Source organism: Colletotrichum chrysophilum (genome assembly GCF_026319265.1).
Source record: "Colletotrichum chrysophilum strain AFK26 chromosome Unknown scaffold_112, whole genome shotgun sequence".
NCBI lineage: Eukaryota > Fungi > Ascomycota > Sordariomycetes > Glomerellales > Glomerellaceae > Colletotrichum > Colletotrichum chrysophilum.
Genome location: NW_026517399.1, coordinates 19,999 through 41,474, shown reverse-complemented (window position 1 = coordinate 41,474; position 21,476 = coordinate 19,999). Strand labels below are relative to the sequence as shown.

General features: G+C 51.5%; 11 protein-coding genes across 11 annotated transcripts; 5 read left to right on the top strand and 6 right to left on the bottom strand.

Moving 5' to 3' along the window:
* Nucleotides 1-479: 479 nt before the first annotated feature.
* Nucleotides 480-2,477, bottom strand: COL26b_010462 (uncharacterized protein; the record flags this gene model as incomplete). Its single annotated transcript, XM_053183163.1, has 4 exons — nt 480-945; nt 1,009-1,218; nt 1,269-1,668; nt 1,829-2,477. 4 exons carry the CDS (start codon nt 2,475-2,477, stop codon nt 480-482), a joined length of 1,725 nt encoding a protein of 574 aa, XP_053032883.1.
* Nucleotides 2,478-3,163: 686 nt separating this feature from the next.
* COL26b_010461 (putative secondary metabolism biosynthetic enzyme) lies at nt 3,164-4,298 on the bottom strand (the record flags this gene model as incomplete). The annotated part of the gene is made up of 2 exons (XM_053183162.1): nt 3,164-3,825; nt 3,899-4,298. 2 exons carry the CDS (start codon nt 4,296-4,298, stop codon nt 3,164-3,166), a joined length of 1,062 nt encoding a protein of 353 aa, XP_053032882.1.
* A 1,099-nt stretch (nt 4,299-5,397) lies between these two features.
* COL26b_010460 (uncharacterized protein) lies at nt 5,398-6,400 on the top strand (the record flags this gene model as incomplete). The annotated part of the gene is made up of 3 exons (XM_053183161.1): nt 5,398-5,699; nt 5,756-5,895; nt 5,946-6,400. 3 exons carry the CDS (start codon nt 5,398-5,400, stop codon nt 6,398-6,400), a joined length of 897 nt encoding a protein of 298 aa, XP_053032881.1.
* A 511-nt stretch (nt 6,401-6,911) lies between these two features.
* Nucleotides 6,912-7,791, bottom strand: COL26b_010459 (putative secondary metabolism biosynthetic enzyme; the record flags this gene model as incomplete). The annotated part of the gene is made up of 2 exons (XM_053183160.1): nt 6,912-7,435; nt 7,500-7,791. The coding sequence occupies 2 exons, from the start codon at nt 7,789-7,791 to the stop codon at nt 6,912-6,914; spliced, it is 816 nt and encodes a 271-aa protein (XP_053032880.1).
* A 556-nt stretch (nt 7,792-8,347) lies between these two features.
* On the top strand, nt 8,348-8,772 carry COL26b_010458 (uncharacterized protein; the record flags this gene model as incomplete). The annotated part of the gene is made up of 2 exons (XM_053183159.1): nt 8,348-8,509; nt 8,569-8,772. 2 exons carry the CDS (start codon nt 8,348-8,350, stop codon nt 8,770-8,772), a joined length of 366 nt encoding a protein of 121 aa, XP_053032879.1.
* Nucleotides 8,773-9,590: 818 nt separating this feature from the next.
* COL26b_010457 (uncharacterized protein) lies at nt 9,591-10,706 on the top strand (the record flags this gene model as incomplete). The annotated part of the gene is made up of 2 exons (XM_053183158.1): nt 9,591-10,048; nt 10,103-10,706. 2 exons carry the CDS (start codon nt 9,591-9,593, stop codon nt 10,704-10,706), a joined length of 1,062 nt encoding a protein of 353 aa, XP_053032878.1.
* Nucleotides 10,707-11,325: 619 nt separating this feature from the next.
* Nucleotides 11,326-12,979, bottom strand: COL26b_010456 (uncharacterized protein; the record flags this gene model as incomplete). The annotated part of the gene is made up of 4 exons (XM_053183157.1): nt 11,326-11,452; nt 11,525-11,963; nt 12,020-12,585; nt 12,639-12,979. 4 exons carry the CDS (start codon nt 12,977-12,979, stop codon nt 11,326-11,328), a joined length of 1,473 nt encoding a protein of 490 aa, XP_053032877.1.
* A 1,338-nt stretch (nt 12,980-14,317) lies between these two features.
* COL26b_010455 (uncharacterized protein) lies at nt 14,318-15,200 on the bottom strand (the record flags this gene model as incomplete). Its single annotated transcript, XM_053183156.1, has 2 exons — nt 14,318-14,329; nt 14,394-15,200. The coding sequence occupies 2 exons, from the start codon at nt 15,198-15,200 to the stop codon at nt 14,318-14,320; spliced, it is 819 nt and encodes a 272-aa protein (XP_053032876.1).
* Nucleotides 15,201-16,138: 938 nt separating this feature from the next.
* On the top strand, nt 16,139-17,578 carry COL26b_010454 (uncharacterized protein; the record flags this gene model as incomplete). Its single annotated transcript, XM_053183155.1, has 1 exon — nt 16,139-17,578. The coding sequence occupies one exon, from the start codon at nt 16,139-16,141 to the stop codon at nt 17,576-17,578; it is 1,440 nt and encodes a 479-aa protein (XP_053032875.1).
* A 293-nt stretch (nt 17,579-17,871) lies between these two features.
* COL26b_010453 (uncharacterized protein) lies at nt 17,872-18,895 on the bottom strand (the record flags this gene model as incomplete). The annotated part of the gene is made up of 2 exons (XM_053183154.1): nt 17,872-18,792; nt 18,848-18,895. The coding sequence occupies 2 exons, from the start codon at nt 18,893-18,895 to the stop codon at nt 17,872-17,874; spliced, it is 969 nt and encodes a 322-aa protein (XP_053032874.1).
* A 531-nt stretch (nt 18,896-19,426) lies between these two features.
* Nucleotides 19,427-20,960, top strand: CTB5 (FAD-dependent monooxygenase ctb5; the record flags this gene model as incomplete). The annotated part of the gene is made up of 2 exons (XM_053183153.1): nt 19,427-19,430; nt 19,543-20,960. 2 exons carry the CDS (start codon nt 19,427-19,429, stop codon nt 20,958-20,960), a joined length of 1,422 nt encoding a protein of 473 aa, XP_053032873.1.
* Nucleotides 20,961-21,476: the final 516 nt, after the last annotated feature.

Here is a 21,476-nt window from a genome sequence, read left to right as displayed (position 1 = left end):
GTTGTGAGCGACCAACCATGTGCAACACTTCAGCCCTACGAGTCGCATGAGCCAGAAAGATAAGACACGGTCAACATAAATGAATGCAACGCTAGGTGGAATGTCTGCGCATCGATAATGACGTGACTGAGGCTGTATCCTTGGCTGACGCCCAACGGTCTGTTGCCGTCTTCCACGTTCATGGTTAGACGTTGTGGCCCGAGGCGACCAGTCGACAACTTCATTTGAAGATCGTCAAATGAACACAAAACGCTAGCGCAAAGTGGTCTCATGCATTGCGTAGCAAATTCAACATCTCCTGCAAAGTCTGAAGAAGTACAATTGAAGCCAAAATGCTTCTTTTTAATGTTTATTTCCCCCCCTAGAGGCCCTCTGTGCAGATTGGATGCAGGCAATTGCAGAAGTGACCTTGTGGTCATGCATTCTCAAGCTCGGTAAACGAGACTGCTCTGGTCTACTGTACAGATATTTTGGGGACTTTAGTTGGCCTTTTGGTTGCCTCCCCTTTCCTTCTGGTCCTCCTCGGCTCTCTTCTCCTTTTTGACACTCTTCCATTCCACGAGAAGCCCGAATGGGAACGATATGGCAGCCAATATCATAGCCAGCATAAATGTTCTCGTGATGGCGTAGTTTACTCCATTGAGAGCGCTTTGGAAGGCGGGTGTATTGTCTCCAAACATCGTTTGCAGCTTCATGCGCAGGTCTGGAGCACCGCCGTCCCCGTAGACAACACCAGCGAGAGACGGGCCAAGCGCCTTGACGAGCTCTTGTTGGATGACGCTCTGAGCAACCGGAACGGACAACGCAACGCCTAGTAATCTGGTGAAGAGCGTGAGACTTGTGCCCTTGGCAATCTTCTCGCTTGGCAACACAGTCTGGACAGCAACGTTTGCTTGCTCTGCACCAACTCCAACACCCGCGCCAACGAGAATCTGAGCGCCAATCCTATACAGCTCATTAGCCTATTATTTCGGATTTGATCCGTAAACACCACTCGGAAACACTTACACCATTCCGAGAGTAGCATCCGGCTTAATGACCATGTAGAGGGCTGATCCAGCCGTGACCAACATTGAACCAACGATGATAAAGGGATTGTAAAACCCTAGGGCGACGACCATTCCGCCGGCGACGATCGACGCAATGGCAGTGCTGATACACAACGCTATCTGCTTGAAGCCAGATGACTGGGCACTGTCGCCATTGATAGACTGGAACCTGCATAGTGTCAGTAAAACGAATATGCTGGATGCTCAAAGGCAACAAACCAGACGGGAAGGAAGAAGATGAAGACACCGAAAGCTCCGTTTAGGAAGAGCAGGTACAGGTTGGAGCCTGCGACTGACCGCTGCTTCAAAATGCTTAGAGGTACGGTAGCATCATCACCTTGGAAGTATTGTAGGGCCATCCAAGGCAGGATAGTCACCGCGAAAACCACCAAGACGGCGATGACACGACCATCGCTCCAAGCGTACTCACCTCCGCCCCACTGCAAGGCCAGCATGAGGCAGACCAGAGATGTCAGGAGTAAGCCAGTCCCCAGCGGATCGAACTTCATGATTATCTCTTTCCATGTCATGTCCTTCAGAGTTGCAGATGTTCGTCCCAAGGAATCAGGCAGACAGAAGATGATTGTCGGAATCACCACCGCACCGATGGGAAGGTTGACTAAGAACGTTAGCAATGTGTTTCTGAAGGTAAGTTGTTGATGTTTGAAACTCACACCAGAAGCACCATCTCCAAGAGGCTCCAGTAGTCATTGCACCGCCTGGCAGACAGCAAGTTAGCATGGGATAATATCGAGCCACCAAGAAAGGAAGACGCATACCCATAATTGGACCAATAACACTTGCAATGGCATATGCTGCCCCGAAGAGACCAGCGAACAAGCTCCGCTTCCTGAGCGGAGTTACGCGGGCCAGGACGATGAACGAGCCCCCGAAGACGCCAGCCATACCCACGCCCTGGATGACTCTTCCGATGATCAGAACGACGGACACAGGCGCGAACCCACAGATAGCGCTGCCGGCAAGATAGATAATGACAGATACCAGAAATGTCCACTTGTTGTTTGCCAATGTGTATGCCCGGCCGAAAGGAAGTTGCATCGCTACGGCGGTGATCTGCTCGCCCGTGCTGTACCATGCGATGTCATCGAAACTGTTGAACGCGCTCGTAATGGTCGGGATTGCCGTAGCGAGGACAGTTTGACTGACGGCAACGATAAAGACAGAAATGAATAAGGAGAAGATGATGAGTGCAAACTGAAGCCCAGATGGATATTGTGACTCGTCAAGATCCTCTCCCCAGCCACCAGGACCGGCTTCTGTTTCCGAGGCATCTTTGTCGGCCTTGTCGATAGTTCCAACCTGTTCCGAAGAGGATACGCCATTTTCGTATGGTAATGCCACGGAAGAGGCCTCTTTCGAGCGATCGTGCAACTCATACGAGCCAGATGACTTTGTAGAACGAGGCATGGCTGGATACTGCGGACAACGATGATCGAGACTAGAAGAATGAATGTGATTGGTCTGCAATAATCAACGAATCAAAGAGCAATACTTATCTCATGGACATGGAAGAGTACCTTTTAGAGAAGGCCTCCAGATTTAACTGACTGCTGTCAAAACTGCATGACACGTACATCATCGATCTGTGGGCGGAAGATCCGATCGATCTCGGAAGCATGCACGGGAGGAGCTGCGGCTACCATTTCGCGACGGTTGCCGGACAGTGTTTGCGTTACTGGAGAAACACTGTACGCGGCCATTGGCTATCGTCGAATGGTCTGCCTCAAAAAGTTAAGGATGGAGGGTTTGATGCCCAATAATGTTCAGATGCAGACGTTCAGACGGATTAAGTGGTGGCAGCTTTTCCTGTTGATCTAGTAAAATCCTGCTTACCTGCTCAATGGATCATCAGCGGTTCATCAGCGATGCAGATAAATCTGTCATATGTCAAAGGCTTAAGAATTGTGATGTTCAACTCAGGTCAAATATTGCTCTATCATAGCTACAACAATGCAGGCAAGACGTCTTCTAATCTGTCGAAGAATCTGACAATGATTACTCAAATTTTGTCAAAATGGAAGTTCATGGTGTCGTGAATTTGGAGAAGAGTATTTCTGTTGTCGATCTAAGAGCTACAAACTCAACACCACAATCTACTGGTCGTCTTCCAACCCAACCATTTTCAGAGAATCGATCCAAAGCTTTTTCTCGCCTGCCTCGTCAAATGCCCAGGACTTGAAACCGTAACCTGCCCAATGCAGATCATCCGGGATAGGCTTGCTCACACCGCAGTCCTCCATATAGATTCCTCCGACACCATCAAACTCTTTGCCGACAGCTGCAAGTGTATTCGTTGCCGCGCCTTGCTCGACGCTCTTCCAAATTTTCTTGATGTGTGGCATTTGGATCATCTTGTTCAGCATCACCTTACTGTGCTCTTCAGAAGAGTCCATAAGCCCACTGGTAAACCCGCCCGGCTGAATGCTAATTGCATGCAGACCCTTGGAACCATAGCGCCGCTCCAGCTCGTTGCAGAACCAGATCTTGGCTGTGTTGGAGTGGGCATAGGACACACCGGGCTCATAGCCGTTGCCGTTGGGGTTGGCGGTGTCGTAGTTGTTCTCGGGGAGCACCGTCGACGCTGTGTGCGAAGTGCTAGCCGTCGAAACGATACGTACGTTCACACCGTGGGTTGCTGCGGTGCTCAGAAGTAGCGGCTTGACAAGCTGGAACAGGTAGAAATGTGCCACGTGGTTGACACCGAATTGCTGTTCAAAGCCTTCTTTCGTGAACCCGTGAGGCGTCGCCGCGATACCTGATGGCATCGGCATATGTTAGTGATGATGTTCGGAAGCCTCGAGTTCTTATGGCGCCGAAGAAATACATACCCGCATTGTTCATGAGGACGTCAAGTCTGTCGGTTTTGCTCAAGACAAACTCGGCACCAGCCTTCACACTTTCTAAGCTCTTGAGTTCCATCTCGACAACCTCAAGATTAAAGAGAGCGTCCTCGCTCTGAAGCTTCTCCTTCACCTTCTGGCCTTTGACAGGATCGCGGGCCGTAAAGAAGACTCGCATGCCCGTCTTTGCCAAGGTGCGTACAAGCTCAAGACCAATGCCGTTGGTCCCTCCAGTTACCAATGCTACCTTGTGGCTTAGCTTGCCGACGAGGCCCTCATCTTGGATGATTTGGAAGGCCGTGGGGCGCGCATCGCCAGCGCCCTGAGGATTGGCATGAGCAGACGCATACCGGTTGGCAATTTGCGGAAGGTTAGGAGCGTAGTGCATGGTGACGATTGTGTATTGAAGATGGCTGTGAACAAAAATATTGCCGCCTGATGAGACAAAGCTTGAAAGCCAAAAAGTTTCAAAAAGGCAGGTTGATGTTTAGATATTGGCGTCTCGACTTGGACGGCATTGTACTGAAGTCCGAATCCAAGCATGATTTTAACGTTTACAGACATTAGCAGGAGATTGTAAGGGACACCGGGGAATGCGATGGGAATAGCATTTCCCTTGCGAAAGCGCACATCGAGATCTGGAGGCTACGAAATCGTGATCTTTCATCACGGACAACGATTGGTACAGTCAGTCTGCAGTCAATGGTGCTGTGCAATAGGTAAATCGGGGTCATTTGAGCATAAAGTATTAATTACAGTTTGCTCCAGTTCCGATTCACAGCTTGTTCAGAGCACTGAGCACCGGCAAACACGCCAAATTGCTCGGTGACTAGCGACCAGGGCGCCCAAGGTTTACCCAGCTGATGGAAAGTTCCAGACGTCTGCTCGCTGTTCTACTGACTCGGGACGGTGAGGACGGCGACAGCGAGGGCCGGCTTCTGCTGGGAGCAAACCACCAGGGGTCTCTAGCTCTAACCAACAGTCTGATTCCGCTGTCCAGCGCTCACCATAGCTTCTGCGGCCGTACTGTCCATGCTTTGCGCGGCAACCGGCGAAAGTTCACCGTGGCACAAGACACACCCAGAAGCCCTGATGTCTGCCCGAACACTTTTACCGGCCTCCTGTAGATGAGCCGCTTCCACGCACTTGTTGGTCGCTTTCAAAGGATCTCTACCGACACTAACATTATGAACGTTAATAAGCCACAATCAATAAAGTAAATAGGTGTAGGATGAGCCGATACTGAAGATTTGCCGCTTATGAACCATCATCCCGCGGTGGTACAGCAGGGCAGCAGAGGCTGACACGTTGGGTGCCTCGCGGTAAAAGAGACCACAATCACCGACGAATGTCTTCGGTTTTAGTTCCATATATTGAAACTTCATCATCATCATTCCCAGCCCTTAATCCTGTGCCGCAATCTTGTGTCCTAGCTCTCTGGTCTACTTTCCCTATCACCCTCACATACATAGTTCCAAAAACCAACGATGCCACACGTCACGAAAACCCCCGATTCTGTGCAGGCCTACGTCAACTGTCACCTGCCACCAGCCAAGGGTGAAAAGTATCCAGTCCAATACATAGCTACAGTAGGCTTCCAGAGAGCGAGGTATGACAAGCAACTCGTCAACGTGACCGACAGTCGTACGTGTGAAGATGACTTCAAGCTTGACACCCACGGCTTTCAGTGGGTTGAGAGCACGATCCAAGAGAAGCAGTGGGACGGCGACTATCGATTTGGACTGCCCCCTCAACTGCAGAAAGATGTCCAAGATCTTCTGAAGCGACAGTAAGTACAGCGCCCCAACGTACCTTCAGCAAAGTCTTTGCTAAGGCCCAATGCAGCACGGGAGCGACATACGTCCATCCCTTCGCTCCTCATGTGATTCGCCGTGACAGTCACCAGAAGATTGTCAACATTGAGGATGATGTCCCGGACGATGCAATGCTGAACATGCAACCGCCTGCAATGTTTGTCCACGTCGGTAAGCACACCATGTGCCAATTAGAGAAGATCTCAATTAACAGAGTCTAGACCAATCCTATGACGGGGCTCAAATCATTCTCGATAGACTTCCTGAAGCAGAGATGCTTCGCGCCAAGACAGGCAACCGTTGGGGCATTATCAATGTGTGGCAGCCTCTCAAGCCCGTGAACCGCGAGCCTCTCGCCGTCTGCGATGCCCGCAGTGTTGACGAGTCTGATCTTGTTCCCGTCACTACCCGCATTGTAATTGGAAAACCCCCCAATACCATGAACAAGGACAATGAGCAGTGGCATATGAAGGCAAGTCCGAAACATAAATGGTACTATGCTAGCAATATGACAACGGACGAGGCGCTTTTGATCAAGTGTTTCGACTCAAAGTTGGACGGGAGGGCGAGGCGCACGCCGCACACCGCGATTCAAACTCCGAACGACTTCGGTCCACCTCGTGAGAGCATTGAGATCCGGTGTCTCGTTTTCTGGGAGGACCAGGAAAAGGAATAGGTTATTCAAGACGAGTTAGACCTCAGAAATATGAAACAGAATGATACTGAGCCCTACTTCATTTCCTGAGAGATCCCTGAAACGTGAATAACTTCCATTAGTGGGTGATGCTAAACTGCGTGGCCTGAAGCTCATGACGAAGATGAGCTTGTGTTGCCATCCCGTGAAATCGGCAGCATAACGGAGAATCTCTGCAGAGCAAACAAGATTCTCACATATGATAATATTCACACAACAACAAGAGACGAGCGAGTTTTCCCCAGCCACATGCATCGCCAACATCCATACACAGTGAGTGTATGAACACCACAGACCACCTCATAAGGCAACTTCACTTACACCACTCCTAAACGAAGAACAATGTCGCAGACCCAACCACGTAGCCTGTGGATTTCGCCGACACTTTGACTTGACCCAAGTCAATGACCACGGACACGAAAGTGGAGTAATTATATGAGACGCTTCTGATGGCGATGCATGTATTTTTGACCAGACTATGTCATTTTGTTTCCTACCATGCCTGCACAGGTGTGCCGTATACCGCCATGTTGCAGACCTTGCCAACATCCGCGTCCCTCTTGCCCTCAACAACATCGACGAGCGCCTTGCCACCACCAGCGGGATCGCCAGCACCCATTTTCCTCATTGACTCCGGGTTGCCCTCTCCAATATCCGTCGCAAAGAAACCAGGAGCAACACACCAGACCTTAACCCCATCATTCGTCAACATCCTCACCCACTCAAGCATGACCATGTTCAACCCAGCCTTCGCAGCTCTGTAGGAGATGGTGCCAACCGGCTTGGGCGCACCAGCTGGGGGCACCTTGTACGTGAAATGGGACGAGTCCGCAGCGTTGGCCAAGGACGACACACCGCTGGTGTTGAAGATGAGTCTGGGGTCAGAAGACTTCAGCAATAGCGGCAGGAAAGTCGTCGTAATGACATGAGGTCCAGTGACGTTGATGTCCCATGACTTGTTGTAAGCCTCCCGAGCAGTCATGTTCCCGCGCTCGATTTGCTGGTCAAGCATCACACCTAACCAGCGCAGATAGTTCAGCCAAAGTTCAACGCGTAATGAGTTGGAGGATATGTGACTTACCAGCGTTGTTGATGAGCACATCAACTCTGTCGCATTTGCTCTCGACAGTTTCATATGCCTTCTGGATGGACTCATCGCTCTCGACATCGAGCTGCAGAGGCTCGACAGTGCTGAGGGAGGAAACCTCCTTGCGCGCTGTGTCGGCAGCCTCCTGTCCCTTGGCGAAGTCGCGACTTCCCAAGAAGATGTGGTACTTCTTCTCAGAGCCGAGAAGCGTCTTCACAGCTTGGTAGCCTAGGCCCTTGTTGGCGCCTGTGATGACGACGACCTTGTGATCAGCGATGGCGGGCATTTTTGGAGACAATTGGGGGTATCGTAAGATGTAGGTTCTTTGGGTGTGGAATCTCCAAGAGAGGCTAGGGAGCTTGCGAAGAGAAGATGATGAAAAAAGCATCTTGGGAACCATGTTCTGACGACGATCTTTGGCCTAACCTATATAGGAGTCTTTGCTTTGGTCTTCTGTCGTGTTCATCGGTAATGCCTGGCCGGCGAACCCTGGGCTGCGATACAAGCTGAGTCCGCGAAGCACGCTGAAGGCAGCCGGGGCTTGTTGGACAGAAAAGTTTCAATGGCGACGAAACGTTGTGCACTGTCCAGTGTCCCTCAAGGAGGCCGACAGGCCGGTAAACAGCAAACTTTAGCGGAAACACATCCCCGATACCACTACCAAGAGCTTGATGAAAACCACCCAGCGGCTCATCCCGCCTACCGGAATATTGTTCTCGATCAAAGTACTTATCGCAGGCATTGTCTGTCTTTCATACGCGAGGGCCGCGTGTAAACCTACCATTTCGGATAGACATTCTGCCGTCGTGGACGTTCTTGATTCAATCAACCAAATCGCCAGAATGGGCTCCAATGAACAACCCAACCGCCTGCTGGCGTACAACATTTACGTCTACAGGAAGCCAGACATGGATGAGCAAAGCCATCACCAGCACCTAGAGCACGTCAACAGCCCAATCATTACTTCTCTTCTCAAGAAGTACGGCGCAGTCTCCTACAGTGTGGTATGGTGCCGTTTACAGACGTGATCCCGGTTTCCACAAACTGACCAGCTACGGCCTAGACACACAACGACTCTACTTCCAAAGCGGCCTTCAAGCGCTTGTTTTCTGACGCGCCAGAAGCGATGTTACTAGACTACGACAGCGTAATCTCTATGATTGTCCCGAACATCGAGTGCATTGAGAAAATGCGCGAAGACCCCGATTTCATGCAAAAGTTCATTCCGGATCACTTCAACTTTGCTGACATGAGCCGAAGCAGGTAGGAGGTTCCTGCGTGGATGGCAGTGTCCTTGAGCTGACTGGTTTGTGCACAGGTGTATTGTTGGTTGGGTGGAAAACTACAACTTCCAGAAAGGGGTGTGATGTGCTTTTAGTCGCCCCGTAGACTATTTGAATAAAATTTAGATAAGCTTGCTCAAATCCTATTTGCATCCCCATCCCGTTCATGTGTCGTTCGACGAGTATCGAATTTGATGTAAAGACGATCTGGTGTTCTGCCGATGACGGCAAACATAGCGCCCTAGGCACGTCCCAGGCGCTAGAGCACTGCTGTTCGCCTAAAAGCCCAGATGCTTCGGCTTCACGAAGCCCGGTCAAGACCAAGACATCTTGACGACTCTGTGGCCATCGTCCGGGGTTGGCTTCAGTTGGGAGGAAAATCAAAGTTCCTAAGTCTACGATCCATGGTAAATGACGGGGAGCTATGATGTGATTGATGCCAGACTTCAACACGGGTCGGCTTCTTTGGGGGACTCAGCACTCCGCTCAAGTGTCCTCCTCATCCCTGTTCTGAAGCTCACTTGCACTGCTTCGGCATTCAGTCACCGACCGAACTTGTCGAATAGCCATACAGCTGCTACACCGGAGAACACCAGCGGACAAGGTTCAACGCCAGCGACAAGCAAATCGAGGCATCCGCGGCCTGAGCATGATAATAAAAGAGTCTTTCTTCACCAACCGAATCCTGTCCCTATCGTCAATCATCAACAACCGCAAGGTTCTGCGACGTAGTTTTACCATTTGAAATTACTCAGTCCTAGCTCTCTGTTTCCAGCGGCCCAGCGCCCCCAACCAGACCACAATGCCTACCCTTGAGCTGAACTATGCCACGAAGGACGAGCTTGCCTTCCTGGACACCGATATCCAAAGAAAGCTCACAGTCTCCGGCGACACCGTCGAGTACAAAGCCACTACAGAAGTCGACAAGGAAAAGGAGGCTGAAGAGCGCGCCAAGCTCGATGCCATTGACAACCACAACGTGTCTGCTTACACCGTGACGCTCAACTACCGCCTCGACCCCAGAAAGGGCGGAGACGAGATGATTTGGGGCGGCACCTTCGCGCAGATGCGACGCAAGTACGACCCCCGCGAGGTCGTTATCCAAAACGCCAGAGGAAAGGAGAGCGAGTTCAGTCTTGATAAGACTGGATTCCAGTTCGAACATTTTCCTACTTCGTACAAAGACTTTCCCTGGAGCCCGATCGACGAGCACCTCAACAAGGTGTACAATGCGGAGTGCGAGGAGTTTATGAGGAAGATGTAAGTCGACCCCAGCGAATTTTCCTCAGTGTAGTGTCGCTAATCTTTCGACAGCACCGGAGCCTCCGACGTTCGCTTGATCTCCCACATCATCCGTCAGCGTCAATGGGAAAAGACGGATCCCGAAGAAGAGGCCAAGAAGCCCGACATGGCCATGACTGATGGAGGTCTTCTGTCCGCAAGATTTGTGCACATTGATCAGTCTGACCTCGGCGCTATCCGCCGCCTGTACGACGACATGCCCCCTGGTGAGGGCGCCAAGCACGATGGCAAGCACCGCTGGGCCATCATCAACCTCTGGAGACCCTGGGAGCAGGTCCACCGCGAGCCCCTGGCGCTCTGCGATGCCAAGTCAGTGCGGGACGACGAGCTGCACGACACGATGCACTGCGTTCCTTTCCAGTGGCCGCGAAAGCCCACAGAGAACCACATGTGGCAGATTGCCCCGCCTGAGAGCTCAACTCAGCACAAGTGGTGGTTCAGGAGCGGCATGACCAGAGACGATGTCATCTTGATCAAGATCTTTGATTCGAAGAAGGACGGAAGAGCTCGCCGTACGCCGCATAGCGCTTTCCCAACCCCTGACGACATTGGCCCTGCTCGTCGCAGTATCGAGACCAGGTTTTTCGTCTTCTGGGAAGACGAGAGCTGCGAATAAGTGCACGAACATGGACAGGGTCTGGTGAGGTTGGAACATGTTGCATACATAGCTTAGGTAGATCCAAATTGAGCAAATGGTACAGATCAATCATTTATTTCCCATGTGAAGTTCCTTTTGTATTTCCTCCGTGGTTCGGCTTGTTGTGTTCCTGCGGTATGTATCCTCAGTTCCACGCAGGTTAGGGTTCCAGTCTTGCAATGAGATAGGTCTTAGGGACAGAGTTCTGTTGATACGACGGGCTATTCTCTTATCTACTTCATACGAATGATTTAGGACCATAGCTAATTTCAGTCTGTTTTTGTACGTGAGACAAGCAACTGTTGAGCTTGTCGCTCACAGGTAGTCATGACAAGAGTGAGAGGTTGGCAGATGGTCCAGTTGCTTGTGAATGCGTACCTATCTGAGGAATAACTACGCTGGGAGGGAACCAAACATGAACGAGAAGACTTCATCGCTCAAGAAACCAGGTCCTAATTGGAGTTGATTCAAATGTGTTCAATGTATAGCTATTCCCTTGCTTATGGACTTACGATACCCATTCTAAAATGTCCAAAATGCTCGTGTGTTTATAGGCCTAGCCCCCCTGAACACCCCCTAAATAATCCCACGCAGGTAACTAAGAGGGCGCCCACTTGCTCCTGGAACGGATCTCCTCCCCATACTTGAAGAACAGAAACGGAATAGGCGCCAGAACAACACCGAAGAGGCCCAAAAATGACGTCGCGCGAGCGACTCCGATTGAGCTGTAAAGAGAGGACCTGCAATATGTCAACCTATGTTAATGCTATCAAGACTCGGGTGAGAAGGGAACTTACGCGAAGACCGGAAAGCCGGACGCGAACAGCGACCGCATGAAAGTGTTGGCTGAGATTGCAGAGTTCGAGAATGGTCCGTAGCAGTCCACAATGTAGTTCATTCCTTGCATGTTGATGAGAATGATGCCCATGCCAATTGGCACACCTGCAATGATCTGTTGCGTTGCGCTAGTCTCCGGCGAGCTTGTCGCGGCGAACCAGAACATTCCGACCGGCAGGCAGACGGAGCCAAGCATCATGAGGAGGAGCCTATTCTCCTGCGGCCTGCCAGCCTTGGGATCTGGGGACAGGTTGGTATTGACCGTGAGGATGATGAGAGCACCCCCGATGACGGTTCCAAGCAGGATGGAAAGAAGGGGAAGGCCCGCCGAGGTAGAGTCCCAGTGCCGTTCATTGGCGAACGACATGGGGTATGCAAGGAAGAAAATGTACATCAGGCCTATCAATGCATGGTTAGCCAGAGCAACGAACAGCAAATAGCAGCTGATAACCTACCAAAAACCACGGAGATGTAGGTGGACATCAGAAGAAGAATGGGCTCCAAGACAAGCATCTTCGCCGGTCGAGAAAGACTACTCTCTACAACATCCTTGAGGTTTCGGTCCTGTTCCTCAGATCTTGCCCTGAGCGCCCAGTTGCGTGTCATATGACGCATGCGACTTGCCCTCTTTGCCAAGAGAACCGGCGAATAGGTCTCACTCAAGAGGGGATACGTGATCGCCGCAATGGCAAGAGTAACTATGGCGGTGAAGTTGAATATCCAGCGCCAGCCTAAGGAGCTCTGGACGATGACAGAACCAGTCATTGGTCCAATCACCGGTCCAATCATGAGGAAGGTTCCAGTGCACGGCATCGCGAAACCTCTCTGCTTTGGTGTCCAGATGTCGGCCAGAGTGCCGCTCAAGATCGCAGAAGGTGCTGCACCAAAGACTCCCTGGAGAAAGCGAGACACGAAGATGGCGAAGAGACTCTGAGCATTGGCTGCCGGGAGCTGGAGTAGAGCAAAGGAGACGTAGCCAATAACCAGGGGACCCTTTCGCCCATACCGCTCAGATAGTGGCCTGGCCTCTGTTCAGTACTGACGGGAGAGTCAGAGCATAAGGACATTACTCACCCAAAGATGATGGGACCAACAGCAAACCCGAGCATGAACAGCGATGTGCCGCCAAACACCATAGTCTGAACGGTGGTCTCGAATTCCATTGCGGTCACTGCCGACGCAGCGCTGAAGACAGATGACGAGAAGGTTGTCGACAACACATACAGGGCAAGGACCCAGGTGATGAGCCACTTTCGCGGTTTGGGAAGATTTTGGGCATTGCCTTTGTCGTCGGGGCCATTCCAGTCCACGATGAAATCATCTCCTTGGATCTTCTCGAAGAGGCGAGTTTCAAACTCGACTTCCTCTTCGAGAGTGACCACATCTTCAGGAACAGGCTGTTGGGTTGACGTCATCTTGACTTCAATCAAAAATAATCCTGTATAATCAAGCAAAGGCACATAGGAACATTCTGCAGAGTAAAATGAATTCGCCCTGCTCACAGTGAAAGGCGGCTTAAGTCAACCTAGAGCAGGGCCTGGTGCATGCGATGCGTCAGATGCGGCATCAGTCAGAAGTAATCGGAGACTGCCTTCTGTCTTCGTCGCCGACGCGGCACTTCTTCAAATTTACTCTCTAGGGAAAAGTCTCGTTGACGGCTATGCTTGATGGCGCCCTTGCTAAAGGCTTATTACGGTTCACCGCTGGACGAGGATCAGGATGGGCTACATCGATGTCTCTACTGCACTCGGGTCCCCGAGCTCACCTTCCTTAAAGCCATCCCTGCTCAGATTTGTGTTGCCTATTGCTGCTAGCCGCAAGTCACAGACTCCTTCAATTCTCTTCAAGAGCCTTCACATCACAGATTTCGGCGAATGATTACCGTCATCTTGGGAAGCCTTTCATCCCGTCGTGAGTGGCCAAGAGATTGCCGAGTATCGGAGTAGGTAAGCAGTTGGGCAGGAAAGTCTCGGAGACTGGTTGCCGAGCGACAAATGCTTTCGCCGTGATCCAAATCTTAGCAAGCCTTCGGCAAGAACCTTATTCCTCCTGTTGCTAAGCTGACGGATCTTTCAAAGTTGGCAAACGGATGAAGATCGCGTGATTGGTCACTCCTCAAGATGGGCGCCTGAAAGGGGCATCATCTCATCTTTCAGCCAATAGGATTCCACAGGTATCCGAGTAGCGGATTCCAAATCTAGATGTCGAAGCACCGAAGTCTCCAAACATGTCTGCAATAACTGCTGTCTCTTGTATCACTGACAGGTGGTTCCCCTCACACAGGCTAGTCTCTATCACGGCTGGCGGGATTCCGTGCATGTGAGAGAATCTCAGCATCAGGGACACCTTCTGGGAAAAAAGTACTGGAATAGACAAACAATATGAATGCAGCCGCTGAAGTCAACGGACACCTGTGGTCATATGCTAGTCAACTCAAGTAAATATTGCCTGAGATTAAAGGGAATTTTGAGTGTTCTGTATTGCTCTGGATTTAATTGTTGCCTAAACTGGCACATAGTAATACACAACAGAAGACCTAAACTGTGTTTCCCGAACTACACCTTCCTTCGTGATGCAACCGCCAAAGTCTCGTTGATACGAGGAAGTCTTCCACCGAACGACCTTTTGGATAACGAGAGCACCAAGTATGAACAGCAAAGCCGCCCCAAAAATGACTTCTGTCGTGTTCTTCCAAGGATACTCATACCATCGCAAGGATGCCACATACTGCCACAGACCATCGCTTTTGACATTCAAGTCAGAGCCTATTGAACAAGTCAGTTAGATCGTCTAGATTTTCTTTCACCTCAGACATATACTTTGATTTACTAGAAGCACGTTGTCCAACACCTGTGAAACCCCGCCGTAGATGAGCACGTCCTGCTTCAGAACTTGCGCATGGTTGACAAAGAGGCGGTCCACGGAGTCACGGCTTAACTTGAGCTTAAGCCCGCTCACTGCTGTGACCTCCTCGCTGCCCGCTCTGAAGTTCGTGTGGTACAAAACACGGTTCGGGATTACGTGGTTGTTGATGGTAGTCCGGAGGTCCGCTGGGCCGAGAGATTCAAGATGAAATTTGTATTTCTCCATCGCTTCATTGCTTGGCAACATAATCGTCGTGTCTCGGAAGGATTCCAAAAGCTCGCTCATTTGAGCCTTTTGGACGAGGCTCCAGAACTTTTCAAGATTTCCCAAGTTTGTCGTTTCTGACAGATTGTGCGGAAGGACGAGGTTCTCGCTGATGGTGTGCAAGACGCCTGAGTCGTAGTAGATGTCCGCTTCGACGATGGGCAAAACCTTCTGGATCCCGCATTCTACCCGAAATGGGTTTTCATTATCGGCAGCCGTCAGCTTGACCACGGCACCGTCCGAAACGTTTGTGAAAATAGGCGGACGGAGAACGGAATGAATCAGCTGCGTCTCCATTCCCAACAGGGGATTCGTTGAAGTGTAAAAACCATCTAGGAAATGATACTTCATGATCCCTCTTGCAAGCTCTGGATCTATCGAGCTGAGGTTCATCCCCCAGTTCGCGAGGTATTCGAAAGCATCGTCATTCATCGCCAAAAGTGTCGAGTTCTTAGCCGCTTCGAATGTGCTCATCAGGTTCAGCTCCATGAGGAGGTCGTGAAGCATGGTAAGTGACCCGTGACTAGCGAGGACATGTTTCAGCGACTCCCCGGCTACCAAGCAGGGGACGATGGCGAGAGCTGAAAGAATTCGTGAATGCATTGATGACGTAACCCGCAGCGAACAACGAAAGATACTGCGAAAGATGTGGCATCTGAATACTGATATTGGAAGAAATTGAATATCTACCTGTAATAAGAGGTGTCTTGCCAGGTCGATCAGGGCTGTCTGGCCATTGTTACGATTAAGCTCGTGGGGAAGATAGGGTGTGGGCAGATTGCCCGAACGCACTGATCGGTGTTTGATTGCCGCCGTCACTACTGTCACGGCGCCCCAAAGTCTCGCAGAGCTCGCCCCTTAACCACTCTAATCCCTAAGATGAGCGTGCACCTGGGAGCTTATTCCAAATTCCATCCCTTCATCGCCTGAACCACCAACTCTCCACGTGGCGAGCTAGTCTTGCTCGATGATTTCTGGAGCTTTGTTTCTGAGACCCGTCAATCATGCAGCTTATGACCCTTCTTTCGTGCGCTTTGCGCATATGGTCTCCTACCTGGTGCCAACGACCACACCTCCTCCAGTTAGACGATGCGAAAGAACCATCGCCGGCCCGGCAGCCTGTCCGCTTCGAATTACATATCACCTCTGGGAAGGTGGACGTCATCGGTGCGGGCACAAGAGATGCCATTCTTGTCAATGGGACGTTCGTAGGTCCCACACTGCGGCTTGAGCAAGGCGATGAAGTCGAGTTCTTGGTTCGGAACTATTTGCGGGAAGACACGACGATGCATTTCCATGGCATCGCGCAACGGACGACGCCTTGGAGTGATGGCGTTCCGGGGCTTACACAACGCCAAATCCACCCTGGGGCCTCTTATCTCTACCGATGGGCGGCAGAGGAGGCCGGGACCTTCTTCTACCACGCCCACTCCAAAGGCCAGCTGATGGACGGTCTATATGGCGCAATCGTCATAGATGCATCGCTAAAGGTCAAGAGACCGTTCCATCTCATTAGCCGTGATGCATCTGAGGAACAAGCCATGCTTGCGGCTGAGTTGCGGAACCAGCCACTGCTCCTAGCCGACTGGAGCCAGTACAAGTTTGACGACTTTTACCACATTGAAACAACGGCAAACTTTGACTTGGCTTGCACGGATGCAATCATTGTCAATGGAATGGGATCTCAATACTGCCTAGACCCAATCACGTTGGACAACATGACCAATCCCATCATCCTCAAGATGCTGAAAGACCTTGGCGAGGATCACATGACGGCAAAGGGCTGTGTGCCACCAATTCAGGCGCTGCAGGGAGACTACGATGTAGATGTTGGGAAGCTTCCGCCGCATGCTGTGAGAGAGTGCATTGGGGGAAGAAACCCCAAGGGCAACTTCACTTTCAGTGTCGATGAGAAAAGGGGCTGGGTGGCACTGACTTTCGTCAATGTTGGCGGCCTCTACCCATTACAAGTCTCTGTCGACAACCATGAGCTTCACGTCTATGCCGTTGACGGGCAGTACATTCACCCCGTGGTTACTGATCGCGTGTACGTCGGCAACGGAAATCGAGTGTCAGTGCTGGTAAAACTTGACCAGGAGCCTGCGCGGTACACTATCCGAATGGCCAATGACCTTCTCAACCAAATCCTCGGGGGCTTCGCAGAGATGGCGTATGGCGACGCTGCTCACCCACCGCGTCACCAAAAGCCAAAGATGAACTACGCGGGCCAGCCTCTCATTGACCCAATCCGCTCATTCAAGCCAGAAGAAGGCCAGCCGTATCCTGAACGGCGACCGGCCAGACGACCTGACCGGACAGTCAAGCTGGTGTTGAGAAAGCCTGGTCGCCCTCACGGTGCGTACGAGTGGAGCCTCTCTGGGCATGAGCTGTACAACATGACGGCTGAAGGACTGGACCCGCCAATGCTTTTTCAGGGACCTACCAAAGCACCTGCCAGCGAGCTGGTGGTCTTCTCAGAAGTTGGTGATTGGGTAGACATGATCTTGGAGACTGAGGGCCCTTTTGCTCAAAGTCACCCAATTCACAAGCATGGGAATAAGGTGTACTTCCTCGGTTCTGGGATCGGGAGGTTCCCCTGGAGCAGTGTGGAAGAAGCTGAGCGAAGCCTTCCGGTGGGGTCATTCAACTTCGAGAACCCGGCTTATCTCGATACCTTCACCACACCTGACATTGCCGGTAATGCACCTGCTGTCTGGACAGTCGTGAGATACCAGGTTGAGAATCCGGGTGCCTGGCTTCTGCACTGCCATGTGCAGACCCATCAGGCTGGGGGAATGGGTATCGTCTTGATGGACGGCATTGACCAGTTTCCGGATGTGCCGCTGCAATACCGCGAATGGAACGGGTTCACTCTGCCCTCTTAGTAGAACATCTCCGTATCTGTCATTTGTTAAAAATACTGAAAAGTGTATCTTCAACTTGAATAAACACAAATCATGTAAGCCTCATTACCTGGAGTCCAGGAGATGTTTTCCCATGAGCCTGGTGATTGATTCTCTTTCTTCAATTGCAAAATCGTCACTTCATCGTCTCTACTTGGCTACAGTGTTTTGATCAGAGCAATACAATAGGGCTTTGTACATGAACCGTCTCTGTGTTTTCAATGATTTTATGCAGTGGTCTACTCAGACTACTCTAGCACTCAGCTTGTGGTATTCTACTTCCTTGGCTTGGGGGCAGAGTTCCACGGAAGCCCACCATCAATAGGCTCGTTCCGAACCCTCTGCGCAATCAGATCCTCCCACTCCTCTCTCGCCAAAGTTGGAATGCCAAGGGCCTTGTTACCCTCTCCGTTCCAGTCGGTCTTGTATTTGCCGCCAAAGATGGTGTAGTGGATGACGAGAAACGTAGCGAAGATAGGAGCCGGCTTGTCTCCAGCTGCCTTGAACATGCCCAGCCCTTCCTGCAGCTTGGCCTCAGCATCCACATGAGAGACCGACCACTTTGCGTCAGACTTCTCTTCCGCAATCCTGAGAATCTCTTGCTGAGAAGTCACAACATCATGGATGTAAATGGGCCCGCTCTTCATCTCCTTCGTCTTGCTAAAGATGGAGACAACAGCTTTTCCAATGGTGTAGCCCCGCGTCATGCTGACTTTGTGGCTACTGTTGCTCTCGTCGCCAACTTGAAGCGCAGTCCGGTCTTGGAAGTTGTACGCATACGCCCCGTTCAGCACACACCCGATGATGGGACCTGTCTGAATGATAGTCCACTTCATTTTTGCGTTCTCTGCCTTCTTCCGCAGGTAGTCTTGGATGCCGACCGCGTCTCTGTAGTACGGCAGACTGGCAACTTGCGGGTTGGTGGAGAGCGCGGTGAAGTCGCTGGGGATGAAGTGCTTGACGGTGCCTGCGGCGACGGCGGCGTCAATCAGCTTGTACTGGTGGGGCCAGCCTGCCATCGAGATGGTCGAGACGACGGCATCCTGGCCTTCTAACGCCTCTGTGAGGCTTTTCGTGGATTCGTAATCTACGACCCGGACGTTGGCCTTGTTATTTGGGTTCGAACGAGAGAGGACCGTCACATCGAAGCCGGCGTCGACGAGTTTGTCGTAGACGTATCCTCCGACATATCCTTTCTGCCCATGTTGTCAGCATACACTCCCCTATGGGCATGGATGGCCTGGGGCTTACCCCAACCACCGCGACTTTGTGAATATCGGTAGTAGTAAGACCAGGCATTTTGGAGAGAAGTGTTCGTGAATTGTCCTTGGAGTAGACGATTCAGACAAAACTCCAGCTTGGGTTTAGATGTCTTCTTCACCTGCTGTATTATGAACCTGCGGATAAACCAGCATGTCTCCAGCGTTGACGAGACCGGTGAATGCTCATAATTGTCCGTTACAGGGTGCTATTCGTTTGCCGTAGTGCTTTCCCGGGGCGCGGGAACCGCCCAAAACTAAGGGAAACGTACTAAACTTTCGGCGATTGGACAACACCCCATCTGGCCGACTCGCGCAATCGCCCGGTACTTTTGTTGAAGCATCATCCGCTTTCTCTAGAATTCCATCATGTCAACCCTATCAAAGCTCAATTTCGCATTTTCCCATATCGCCATAGAATTTTAAGATTTTGAATCATGTTCGGCGCAGGTCTCCAACAGTGGGTGATCAGCCTCTCGAAGCTGGCATCCAGCAATCAGATCCTCTTGGGGAGCCTGAACTCTGCGCCTGGCAGTGCAGCAGTAGAAGACGCGGTTGCATCTTCGACATCATGCGTGAGTCCTTTGAATCAATGAGCTTTGCATGTTGACTTGCTAACTATATCAAAGTGTGAGGCACTTGTCAAGTTGATGGGCAGCCACAATGTGGTGATACCCCGCGAGACAGCTTACACCTCGTCGGTCGGCTCATACTTCAGTCTCAAGAACGCTGAGACTCATCCAGCCTGCATCGTCGTTCCCGAGTCATCTAATGATGTCTCGATTGCAGTGAAATCTCTCACTCGAGGTTTCGAATTACGCAAGAATCAATGCCAGTTTGCCATCCGCGGTGGCGGGCATACTCCCTACAAAGGCGCTGCAAGCATCGACGGCGGAGTCTTGATCGACCTGGCTCGTCTTCCGGCCTCCGGTATCTCATCGGATCGCAAGACCATTGTTGTTAGTCCCAGTCAGACTTGGGACCAGGTTACTGAGCAACTTGACCCATACGGTCTTAGTACCCTGGGCGCCCGTGTCGCGGGTGTTGGTGTGGGCGGTGCAGTCCTCGGCTGCGGTACTTCATTCTTCTCTCCTCGCTATGGCTTCATCTGCGACGTTGTTGAGGACTTCGAGGTCGTCCTTGCCAGCGGCGATATCGTCCACGCGAACGAGGGAGAGAACAAGGACTTGTGGAAGGCCCTCAGAGGCGGCGCCAACAACTTCGGCGTCGTCACAGCCATCACCATGCAGACCTTCCCTCAGGGCAAGTTCTGGGGAGGCCAGACATTCCACGACATCTCAACCCGCAAAGAGCACTTCAAGGCACACGCGGATCTGGCGTCGATGCCATCATACGATCCCTACGTGCACTACATCAACAACCTCGTTCTCAGCAACGCCACCAGGAGCTGGTTTATCGGCAGCAGCTTGCAGTATACCAAGAGCGACCCACCTGTCATCGAGCCTGCCGTCTTCAAGCCCTTCCTCAACATTGCGCAGAAGCCGCTATTCCCAGGTGGCCCGACCAACACTCTTCGAGTTGACAACGTCACATCCGTCTCTCGCGAGTACGCCGCGTTAGCAACATACCCAAAGAGATGGCTGTTCGCCACCATCAGCTTCGCGCCTTCTGAGGAAATGATGGAGGAGTTCTTCCAGATGGCCGACAGAGCCTTCCAACGCTACCTGGATCTTGATGGCTTCTCAGTTGCCATGGCCTACCAGCCAGTTCCGTCCGTCATGGCTGAGCGCCGTGGGGCATCTGACTCAATGGGCCCCATCCAGACGGAGGGCAACCTCATCTACATCCACCTGGCAGTTTCTGTCGACGGCAAGGAGGGGTCTAGCGATGACACCATTGAGCAGGCGGTTCAGGACCTCATTGAAGGTGCCGAGCGCAAGGCCAAGGAGATGGGCGTCTACCGCAGCTACCTGCAGGCAACCTACGCTGAAAGCTGGCAGAACCCGCTTCTTCGCCGCAGTCCCAGCACGTTAGAGCAGCTGATTGCCACGAGCAGAAAGTATGATCCTAAGCAGGTTTTCCAGACTCAAGTTCCGGGAGGATTCAAGCTGCCCCATGGAGGTGCTTTGCAGGAGGAACTATGATGTTGCTGGTGTGTCGGAGTTCACTGTTGATCGGCGGACAGTACCTGGCACCATTGACCAGAAACACATGGATAGGATTGCATTACAAGACAGCTAGCATAGAATTAAAACGCACATTATAAACTTTCATTACCAAATTGACTCTCGTGAACTCTTTGGGAACCATATACCCTCTCAATGATAACTAGCACTAGTTTGTCGGGCGCATGTCGTGCCAGGGTTGATGCCAGGCATTTGTTTGTGGAAAGACAGCCATTTTCAGCGAATTTCAATCAGTCGAACGGCGTCAGCTGAACGACATGGACATAGTTTTGATATGGTTACCTTGTTTTACTGCCAAATTCTCCCCCCGTCATTACCCCTTTGGTGATCAGTTGCCGTACTGGGTGTATGACGGAAATGCCCTCCGAGGAAAAGTAAATCCCAAGTGTTGTGGGAAGCTTCCGGCGCCACGTGGAGCAAGCAAAGGGGCGAAAGGTCTGCAACTCTTAGCCGCCATTTGAAACTCGCAACATG